The sequence below is a fragment of the Sceloporus occidentalis genome, unplaced genomic scaffold (assembly GCF_023333645.1).
Source record: "Sceloporus occidentalis isolate IW3139 unplaced genomic scaffold, rSceOcc1.0.p SCAF_3, whole genome shotgun sequence".
Classification (NCBI taxonomy): Eukaryota; Metazoa; Chordata; class Lepidosauria; order Squamata; family Phrynosomatidae; genus Sceloporus; species Sceloporus occidentalis.
In genome coordinates, this window is record NW_028316983.1 from 170,733,326 (window position 1) to 170,744,993 (window position 11,668).

Here is an 11,668-nt window from a genome sequence, read left to right on the forward strand (position 1 = left end):
GGACCCTGGGAAAGGAGCTGGAGCTTGCTGTTAAAGGCTCCTAGGCTTGGGATTACTCAGAGATGCTGATGTTGCTGGCTGCTGCAGGGCTTCCTCTGCTACACCAGGGATCTTGGGAAAGGAGCTGAAGCTTGCTGTTAAAGGCTCCTAGGCTTGGGATTACTCAGAGATGCTGATGTTGCTGGCTGCTGCAGGGCCTCCTCTGCTACACCAGGGACCTTGGGAAAGGAGCTGGAGCTTGCTGTTAAAGGCTCCTAGGCTTGGGATTACTCAGAGATACTGATGTTGCTGGCTGCTGCAGGGCCTCCTCTGCTACACCAGGGACCTTGGGAAAGGAGCTGGAGTTTGCTGTTAAAGGCTCCTAGGCTTGGGATTACTCAGAGATGCTGATGTTGCTGGCTGCTGCAGGGCTTCCTCTGCTACACCAGGGACCTTGGGAAAGGAGCTGAAGCTTGCTGTTAAAGGCTCCTAGGCTTGGGATGCCTCAGAGATGCTGATGTTGCTGGCTGCTACAGGGCCTCCTCTACCACGCCCAGGGACCCTGGGAAAGGAGCTGAAGCTTGCTTTTAAAGGCTCCCAGGCTTGGGATGCCATGCCTCAGACATGCTGATGTTCCTGGCTGCTGCAGGGCCTCCTCTGCTACACCAGGGACCTTGGGAAAGGAGCTGAAGCTTGCTGTTAAAGGCTCCTAGGCTTGGGATTACTCAGAGATGCTGATGTTGCTGGCTGCTACAGAGCCTCCTCTACCACGCCCAGGGACCCTGGGAAAGGAGCTGAAGCTTGCTTTTAAAGGCTCCCAGGCTTGGGATGCCTCAGAGATGCTGATGATGCTGGCTGCTGCAGGGCCTCCTCTACCACTCCCAGGGACCCTAGGAAAGTAGCTGAAGCTCAGTGTTGCCAACAAGCCTCGAAGATAATTCCCCAAACGTTTGGCCAAAACTCACCAAATTCCCCCCCCCCCATATCTCACCAAATACTTATTTCAACTCTCAAAATTACCATTAAAACCAATCACCAAAATCACACCAAAGGCTCTGAAAAGTACCCATTTTGGTGTGAAAGTCACCAGATTGGCAACACTGCAGAATCTTGCTTTTAAAGGCTCCCAGGCTTGGAATGCCTCAGAGCTGCTCTTGTTGCTGGCTGCTGCAGGGCCTCCTCTGCTACACAGGGACCTTGGGAAAGGAGCTGGAGGTTGCTGTTAAAGGCTCCTAGGCTTCGGATGCCTCAGAGACAATGTTGCCAACAAGCCTCGAAGATATTTCCCCGCATGTTTGACCAAAACACACCGAATCCCCCCATATCACACCAAATATTCAGTCAAAATTCCCAGAAAATTCCCTTAATGTTAATATGGTGGATCTTTTGCAAATAAATGTAACCCCAATTGAATAAAAATAATTGTAACTTATTTCAACTCTCTAAATTACCATTAAAACCAACCAAAGAATCTTTCAGTCCTTCTAATACTTTTAAGATATTTATTTTGACATGAAGGGGGTCCAGGAACCTTTGTGCCAAATAGAAACATGTTCGGCTGCAACCGCATTGCAGAAATAATCTAGTTTGACACCCCTTTAACTGCCCTGGCTCAGTGCTATACAATCCTGGGAATTCTAGTTTTTGAGACATTTAACCTTCTCTCTCAGCAAACTCTGGTGTGACAACAAACTACAATTCCCATTATTTCATAGCACTGGGCCATGGCAGTTAAAACGGTATGAAACTAGATTGTCTCTGGAGTGAAGATGCAGCCTGAGTTGGGTCCAAGCCACACTGCAGAAATAATCCAGTTCAAGACTGCTTTAGCTGCCCAGCCCTGGCTCAGTGCTAGGGAACCCTGGGAACTGTAGTTTTGTGAGACATTGAGCCTTCTCTATCAGAAAGAGCTCTGGTGCCACAACAAACTACAATTCCCAGGATTCCCTAGCACTAAGCCAGGAGAGTTGGCTGAGCTTTTCCTGAGGGCAGGGGTGACCACTGTCCTCTCTCTCATTGGCTGTTAGTGTGACTCCCAACAGGATTGGTTGCTCTGTAGCCTGGCTCTCAGAGGGAGTCAGGGGCTGAGAGAGAAAGAGAGAGAGAGCTTTTTCTGAGGGTGGTGACCCCTCTCCAGTCCTCTCTCTGATTGGCTGAAAACTGTTAGTGTGTGACACTCCAAAGGATTGGTTGCTCTGTAGCCAGCCTCACTCAGGCTGGAGCTGAAATGTGCTAAAGTCTCCAAATCTGCACTGAAATAGAGCCAGACACCAAAATCACACCAAAAGCTCTTTAAAATCCCCATTTTTGTGTGAAAGTCACCAGATGGCAACACTGCGATCAGAGATGCTGATGTTGCTGGCTGCTGCAGGGCCTCCTCTGCCATGCCCAGGGACCCTGGAAAGGAGCTGTTGCCAATCTGGTGACTTTCACACCAAAATGGGTACTTTTCAGAGCCTTTGGTGTGATTTTGGTGATTGGATTTAATGGTAATTTTGAGAGTTGAAATAAGTATTTGGTGAGATATGGGGGGGGGGGGGGATTTGGTGAGTTTTGGCCAAACGTTTGGGGAGTTATCTTTGAGGCTTGTTGGCAACACTGGCTGAAGCTTGCTTTTAAAGGCTTCCAGGCTTGGGATGCCTCAGAGCTGCTGCTGTTGCTGGCTGCTGCAGGGCCTCCTCTTGCTATCACGTATCAACTGGCTATCGCCACATCCAGCACAGGTCCCCAGCACAGAGTCACTAGTGGACCCATCTTCAACCCGGAAGTCAAGCCAGTATTTATTTTTCAAACCAATCCAAAGACCATCTGTATATATTGCTTCCCTCCTTTCCTCTAAACCAGGGGTTGGCAACCTCCGGCCCGCGGGCCGGATGCGGCCCGCGGAGGCCTGGCGAATGGCCCCTGGCTGCTGTTGCCGCCGCTGCCGCCACCGCAGCAGCCGCCCGTTGTGGCTTTTTGCCGCTCTGGGCGCCGCCATTTTGGGCGGCAAAATGGCGGCAAGGTCGCGTGAGAGTTCGCCGCCATTTGGGGCGAAAAATGGTGGTGCCCATAGCCCCAGAGGTCGCTATGGGCACTGCCCTTTTTTCGCCCAAAATGGCGGCAAACTCTCACGCGACCTCGGGGGAGGTCGCGCGAGACTTCGCCGCCATTTTGCCACCCAAAATGGCAGTGCCCAGAGTGGCGAAAAGCTGCAACCGGTGGCCGCCGCGGTAGCAGCGGCGGGCCTCTAGGAGGCCCGCTGCTGTTGCTGGGGCCCTCCAGGAGGGCTCCGGCGACGGCAGGGGGCCTCTGGGTGGCCCTTTGCCGTCGCTGGGGCCCTCCAGGAGGGCTCAGGCGACGGCAGGGGGCCCCTGGGTGGCCCTTTGCCGTCACTGGGGCCCTCCAGGACGGCTCGGACGGCGGCAGGGGGCCCCTTGGAGGCCAGTTGCCTTCGCTGGGGTCCTCCAGGAGGGTTCCGGCGGCAGCAGCGGGCCACTGGGAGGCCAGCTGCCATCGCAGGGGCCCTCCAGGAGGGTTCCGACGGCGGCAGCGGGCCCCTCGGACGCCAGTTGCCATCGCTGGGCCCTTCAGGAGGGCTCCTGCGGCGGCGACGGGCCTCTGGCGTCAGGGGCCGCAAAGACGGGGAGGCCTCCAGTGCTGGTGGTTCCCGCCGGCTCTTTCCCGGCCTCTGACAGGGCCTGGGGCCCCGTCAGGGGCCGGCAAAGAGGAGATGGCCTGACCCCTGGGGGTGGAAGCTCCGCCCCTGGGGTGGAAGTTCCGACCCCGGGGGTGGAAGCTCCGCCCCTGGGGTGGGACCTCCGCCCCTGGGTGGAAGCTCCGCCCCCGGAGGGTGGAGGCCCCACCCCCGGCACGCGGCCCCGCCCCCGGGGTGGAAGCTCCACCTCCCCGGCTTCGGCCCCCCAGTTGTCTGAGGGACAGCAACCCGGCCCCCAGCTCAAAAAGGTTGTCTACCCCTGCTCTAAACTGTCTAAACTGTTGTTTGCCAATGTCTGGTGGTAGCTGGATTATAGATTGTTTATTGGAAAGGCCAGTAAATTATATAGACTTTTTACTGGATATGGTCTTCCTTATTGCTGAAATGAACACATTGTCTTTTGCACTCCTCTGCACATCACCCCATAGGCATGTAAGCAAAAGGCATCTCACATTACATACCCATTCCTCATTTGAAATATTGTTTAATTTTCTCAGCTTGTTATTTGAATAATTTAAACTTATATTTTCGTGTTGACTTGTATTTCTTTGATTCACTAGCTAGCAAAACAGGCAGTTCCTGATCTTTGTTTCTGGAAATGAATCTTTCAAAGAGTTGAATCTACCAATAGGCAAAGTGAGGCAAGCACCTAAAGTAGCAAATGCTGGAGGAAAGCATACAACCCCACAAATATTTCTGAGAGAAATGGATTTGAATCAAACACATAGGATTTAATAAGAAACATATGAATAAAGTAGAAATCATATAAGACTATATAAACATATGCTATAATTAGATTACATATATAGATAATATGGAACCACATATATACATGTATACTATTATAATCAATATATCTGTTCTAATAGGATTGAGTAAAGGTCAGCTGAGGCCTTTAACTGAAAGGGAATTTTATAAAAATATATAGGTTAATAAAAGAAAGTTTAGATAATCTTTTTATAACACTGTTATTTATTAAATATATTGTTTTACAAGAATAAAGGGGATTTATATCTTTGATAATAAACAAGCTAAACTTATAAAATATGCTGGACAGTTATTTTAAATAGTATTTTTTTTGGCTCTATTCAGATGATCAAAATGGCTAAGTGTTCTGATATATATATATATATATATATATATATATATAATGAAATTATATATAAATAATGAAATAGACTTGCATTACAAATATAGCAGTTAAATTAGACAAAGACGCTTCAAAGGAAAAAACTTTTGACTGCACCTGTAAATCAAGGACAATGTTACAAGGGAGAAATAAATCAAGAGATATGGGAGTTGTATTCTCACTAATTGCCAAGAATACTTTTTTTATAAAAGGGTGACTTAAAGTTCACAAAAATTTCTAACTGACCCTGCGTAATAGGGAGTGATGAATATTAGAACACACCTATGAATCTATAATGACTAATTTAAATGGTCATGAGACGTATGATGAGATATGTTATGGGTGGAGTTTTTACATACTTGGGAAGGTGGTCTTAAAATTGATCACATGTCTAGATCTGGCCAATAAAAAAATGAGATAGAAATATTATAACAGAAAATGTCTTATAAATACTGTGTAAAACCTCAGACGGTGTGCCTACTTGCCTGAGACACCCCTTCTTGCAAGATTGTAACTAATAAATTGGAAATTGCTGCTTCACTTGTTTTGTCTTGATTAATTTGATTTGGTACTTTGGTACTTAGAAAAATCTATATCTCACAATTTCTCCTGAATCATCTGGCTTCTGTCAAATCTTGGAGGACAGAGCTGAAAATACTGCACTATTTAACCTGCATCCCCTAATGTTGCCTGCTGCTCTCAGATCTCATAAGGACCCTACTGGCAGTATTAAAGTAAGTTTTATCTGCCAGGGCACTCATATTCTGTAGATGGACTAGAAGGGACCATGGTCCAGTCCTTTGTCTTTTGCAGCAAAAGGTGTTGGGCCAAACCCATTCATAATTTATGGCTACAGAATTATTATGCCAGACTAAATTAGGTAAAGTATCATTTGTTGTTATCGTTGTGTGACTTCAAGCTGTTTCTGATTTATGGGAACCCTAAGCTGACACTATCATGGGGTTTTCTTGAAAAGAATTGTTCAGAGGAAGTTTGCTATTGCCTTCTCCGGAGGCTAAGAACATGTAATTACCTATTGGATTTCATGGCTGAGGTAGGAATCAAATCTTGGTCTCCAGAGTCAGAGTCCCACACTCAAACTACTAAACTACACTAGCTCACAGTGTCCTTATGTAGGACTAAATCAAATAAAGTAGCATTTGAATTTTCATCGCTACACCCTGCTCTTGAAGCCCTCTTTGGCAATAAAAACATACTCCAGGGTTTTCCAGCCTTTAGAATTGGTTTCGGTAAAAGTATAATGACAGCACTAGTTACAATTTACTGTTATACAGTTGTTATATAGATATATTATTATATAGTTTTACAATGTTATATAATTTTATACAGTTATTTATATAGACTACAGTGCATAGTGTATGAACTGACCTGGAGCATGTCATGTTTTGTGACTTATGGAGAGCTACAAGATTTTTATAGCACTAAACTGATGGATGCATGGGTGGATTATTTGCTAGCTAGAAAATAGCCTGACCTCCTATTAAATTACAGAACATATGATCATGATTCAAGTAACCTTCAGGGATATACACATGTATATGCATGGTCAAATATGTAGATATGCCTAAATATTTGTACACAGCATCTTTTTTCAAAAGAAAATATTCCTGGGTCTTACTCATGGAAGATAACATACAGGAAATATATATTCTGAACAATACGGGATCCACTGCTAACCAGACATGGTCCCAAGGAGTTTTACAGAGCTTCACATAGCATTCAATGTGTTACATAGCACACATACATTGCACTTGACACTCACTGGATATTGTGTGCACTGCACTGTGAAAAGTTAGTGTTGTGTGTGCTTCTACTTTAAAGATAATTCAGAGTATATGACTGAGCAAAAGCTCTGTGCATACAGGAGGCATCCTGATCTCTCTGCCAACTTCCCTTGCCATCGTCTGTTGCCTCTCAGTCCATTTTCTGCACAGCTTACTTCCCTTTGGTGCCTGAGTCAAGCTGGAAAAAGCACTGTACATGGCAGAGTATCATGCAGTGGGGAAGGGGCAATTCCACTGCCCTTACCCACACGTCGCATTTTATGTAAAAGTTGACACGACCCTCTATCCCATGTTGTATATGCAAAAAGGGCACACACAAAGAAAAAGCTAACAAACACTGCTGACTTGTTTTAAATACTTTGGCTATGTGAGCTACTAACAATGCTGATATTTTAAAAATCTCAGCAATACTTTTAATATTGAATGCCGCAAAAGGCAGGGCTTTTTATTCCCTTGCCCCTCACCACCACCACTTTTAGCTTTATTTCCAGTTTATAACTGTGATTGGTTTGAAGTGATCACACCTTAGATTTCTGTAGAAATCAAGTTTTTAAAAGTTATTTATTCCTAACCCCAAATCATCTAATCATGGAAACAAACACACAAAATAATTTCCTCTTGCCTCATGTCTTAATATTAATATATGTTACAGAACAATAATATTTTAATCTTACCTTTTTTCCATGATGTATCAAGAAGTAAATGAGAAAAATGATGTTAAATTCTCAGCAACAAAAAATTATTAAGTTTTATCCTTTCACACAGATAATAACACAGGATGATCGAACATGAATGTGTAAATGACAAATGTACAAAAAATGTACAAGAAAGTGCAGAATTTTAACAAGTTCAAAAATGGTCAAGTTTAGAGAATGCTACCAAATATTATCTAGATGTCTGGCTCAGGAAGCATTTATTTTGATAATGCTCACTGTGTCAATGTCAGCAGGAGTTGGAAACCACAAAGGGGAACATTCAAAGCACAAGATATAGCCATGGGGTATGACTACAAATATGTATCAGCCAATTAAAACATGCAACATTCACAGGTGTGGCTGAAGAAAAACTGGCTGTCTATGAGAGTACATGTTAACTAGTAATGGACAATGCTAGTGTAAATAACTTTATAGTTCCTACTCTATAGAGCTATTGCAGCAACGCTAGAACATAAAATGTACTGGGGGTGGGACCTTCATTTGGCACCCATTGAGTTTTTTCCTTTTCTTTTGTAGCTCTGCATGCAGAGTGATCCCAAATCCCTAAATGAAAAACGGCTGGGTGGAGGGAAACTACATGTCCCATAATTAGATGGAGTGGTACAAATCCAGGTGAGAGCTACATGTATTTGCTTTTGTTCTTTTTAAAAAAGAAATTTTCAGCTACACATATTTAATGTAATTTACCTTCCAATGAAGCCTATACTGTGAGAATGCTTTGAATCATGATCCGTCAGGCTGTTTATAGCCAATGAAATGAGGGAAGAAGACTGATACAAAATTACAACACCTCCAAATCTCCTCAAAAGAAAGCAAAATACAAAGGAAGGAAAAAGGGGAGAGGAGAGATGGACACTGCTATCATAAATTGCAGCCACTACAGAGAGACTCCGGACAAGATCACACTACACCATTAGTATGCTAGTTTCCACTTTTAACAGCTATGGCTGCCTCCTGTGGAATTCTGGGGTTTGTAGTTTAATGAGGCCTAAGAATTCTCTGGCTGAGAATTCAAAATGCCCCTACCTAAACTGCAGGATTCCACAGGAGGCAGACATAGCTGATAAAATGGAATAATAGCACTATAGCAGTGTAGTGTGATATTGTTTTCACACTCTATCTGGAGTCATTTCAAATGATATGGAACAAAGATGTTAATTCTTCTCACTCTGACAGAAAAGACCAAAAATTGCAGAGGGCTGTTTTCAGCAGAGAAGAGCTCCTTGATTCTTTTCAATTCTTTCCTCTCACAATCATCTGAGAGGTCTGACAGCTTGAGTGCAGGCTAGGTGGGCAGTTAGATAATCAATTTGAAGCTCTTTCCCTTATCAAGGAGGATGAGGAAGAGCAGCATGGACAGACTTCAGGGACAGAGCAGGGGAGCCTGAGAGTCCCACCCGAGGGAATAGTCGCTGCTAAGCCTCGGAGGAGGCGTGTGGTCGTAGTGGGGGACTCCTGGCTGAGGGGTACAGAAGCAGTGATTTGTAGGCCTGACAAGATGTCTCGAGAGGTGTGTTGTCTTCCAGGCGCAAAGATCCGTGATGTGACAGAGAGGCTGACAAGACTGGTCAAGCCTACTGACCAATACCCCTTCCTTTTGGTCCATGTGGGAACTAATGACACTTCAAGACACAGCCTTCAAAACATCAAAAGGGATTACGAGGCTCTTGGTAAGAAGCTGAAAGAAATGGATGCACCAGTTGTCATCTCGTCTCTTCTGCCAGTTGAAGGACATAGTCCAGGAAGGGAGAGGAAAATAGCATATGTAAACAACTGGCTCTGCAGATGGTGCCACTGAGAACGATTTGGATTCTTCGATCATGGCCTGCGATTCCATGAGGAGAGACTTCTTGCAACAGACGGATTGCATCTCACGCCAGTTGGAAGAAATGTTTTTGCCAACAGTCTCAAGAATTTGATCAGGAGGGCTTTAAACGGAGTTTCGTGGGGGAGGGACACAATATTAAGGAAGTCAAAAGGGCTGGAGAAAAGAGTCACACTGACATAGAGGAAATAACACAAATAGTTCAGGGACCTAACAGTGGGAGGCAAAAAAACTTGCACAGGCAGCAAGTAAAGAGGAACCATGGCCTGCGATGTCTGTCTATACTAATGCACGGAGCATGGGAAATAAGCAAGATGAACTCGAACTCCTAGTACAACAAAGCAAATATGATATAATAGGCATCACTGAAACCTGGTGGGATGAGTCTCAGAACTGGAATGTAGAAAGAGAGGGGTATAAACTTTTAAGAGAAATAGGCCAAACAGGAAAGGAGGAGGAATAGCCTTATATGTCAGGGACATTTACACCAGTGAAGAGATCCAGTACATCCATACTGGAAGCCAGGTGGAGAGCATCTGGATAAAAAAGGGGAGGGAAACAACAAGGACGTTATGGTGGGAGTCTACTACAGGCCCCCAAGTCAGACGGAGGAACTGGATGACGCCTTTCTAGAACAGATGACTACACACTCAGAAAGAGGCCAATGTGATTCTAGACTGCATCAATAGAAGTATAGTGTCTACATCAAGGGAAGTAATAGTCCCACTCTATTCTGCTCTGATCAGGCCCCACCTGGAATATTGTGTCCAGTTCTGGGCACCACAATTCAAAAAGGACATTGAGAAACTGGAGCGTGTCCAAAGGAGGGTGACTAAAATGGTGAAGGGTCTGGAAACCATGCCCTATGAGGAAAGACTTAGGGAGCTGGGGATGTGTAGCCTGGAGAAGAGAAGGTTAAGAGGTGACATGATAGCCCTGTTTAAATATTTGAAGGGATGTCATGTTGAGGAGGGAGCGAGCTTGTTTTCTGCTGCTCCAGAGACTACAACACAGAACAATGGATGCAAGCTGCAGGAAAAGAGATTCCACCTCAACATTAGGAGGAACTTCCTGATAGTAAGGGCTGTTCAACAGTGGAACAAACTCCCTCGGAGTGTGGTGGAGTCTCCTTCCTTAGAGGTCTTCAAACAGAGGCTGGATGGCCATCTGTCGAGGATGCTTTGATTTAGATTTCCTGCATGGCATGGGGTTGGACTGGATGGTCCTAGCGGTCTCTTCCAACTCTATGATTCTATGATTCTATGACTTGAACTATCCTGATATTTGCTGGAATTCAAACTCAGAAAATTTCATTGTCCAAAAAGTGGAAGAGGCAACAAGGGGGTCAGCTATTTTAGATCTGATCCTAACCAACAAGGATGACTTGTTTAATGGGGTGCAAGTGGTGGGATCATTAGGTAGAAGTGACCATGTTCTCCTGGAGTTTGTTATACAATGGAAAGGAGAAGCCAGGCATAGTCAGACACACATTATAGACTTTAGGAGAGCTGATTTCAGTAAACTTAGAGAAATACTGGGGGTGATCCCATGGTTAGGAATACTAAAAGAGAAGAGAGTTCAGGATGGATGGAAGTTCCTTAAAAGGGAGATACTGAATGCACAATTTCAAACAGTTCCAGTGAGGAAGAAAAATGGGAGGTCTCTCAAGAAACCAGGATTGATGACTAAAGAACTTTCAACTGAGCTGTGTGTTCCACCCAACAGAGAGTCCATTTTTCATGGAGATATTCATTTTGGGGTGAAGTGCGAACCCTCCCTGTGGTCATACAAAATCCCTTGACCACCAGTAACAGATTTCAAAGCCCCATGGATGTTTCGTTATTCAAAGAAAAACTGCTTTGCATTTTTTGGAATTTCCATTTTGCAGACTGTATTTTATATAATAATAATAATAATAATAATAATAATAATAATAATAATAATAATAATTATTATTATTATTATTATTGTTATTATTATTATTTATATCCCACCTTTTCTGCTTTGTTCTTCTTATTGCACAAACTTGCATTTTGAAGTAAGGTGGGAGCCTTCTTCCACACTCAGACTAAAGCTGGCATCAAGAGGAAAAGCTTTTCTTGCTGCCATGGCAGGATTTTTAATTTTTTAATTTTGGGAAGTGGAAGCTATCTTTTTCTTTTGCAGAAATGTGTATTTGGAGCAATGTCTGCTTACAGTGCCCAGGAGCTGATAAGAAACCCTTTATCTCATGAGGGCCAGATGGCGGGGTGTGGATGTTCCAAGCTGAAAGATAGAGGAAGGGTATGCTAGAAAGAAGGGTGTTTTAAACAACAGCAAAATTAAAGGCGGGAGAGAGGATCAGACCAATGGGGCAAAATTGTAATAATGAATAGCCTGTTCAAATTAACCAATAAAGGGACACTTTGAAAGAGAGGGGAACAAGGGAGGGCAGGAATGTTCAAAGATTTCCGTCAGGCTTTTCAGAGGCAGGACCAAGACAGAAGATGACATGTAGAACACTCTTCTATCAGGTAA

The 11,668-nt window shown here is 44.4% G+C and overlaps 1 protein-coding gene across 1 annotated transcript in view; it reads right to left on the reverse strand.

Annotated features, from left to right (window-relative positions):
• The window catches only part of LOC149317105 (cytidine monophosphate-N-acetylneuraminic acid hydroxylase-like), a 38,689-nt gene extending 27,453 nt beyond the window's left edge, over positions 1–11,236 (reverse strand). The window contains exon 1 of the mRNA XM_089518824.1: positions 11,146–11,236. Within this exon, the coding sequence (XP_089374950.1) occupies positions 11,146–11,183 (38 nt within the window). The 5' untranslated portion in view covers positions 11,184–11,236. The remainder of the gene's footprint in view (positions 1–11,145) is intronic.
• Positions 11,237–11,668: the final 432 nt, after the last annotated feature.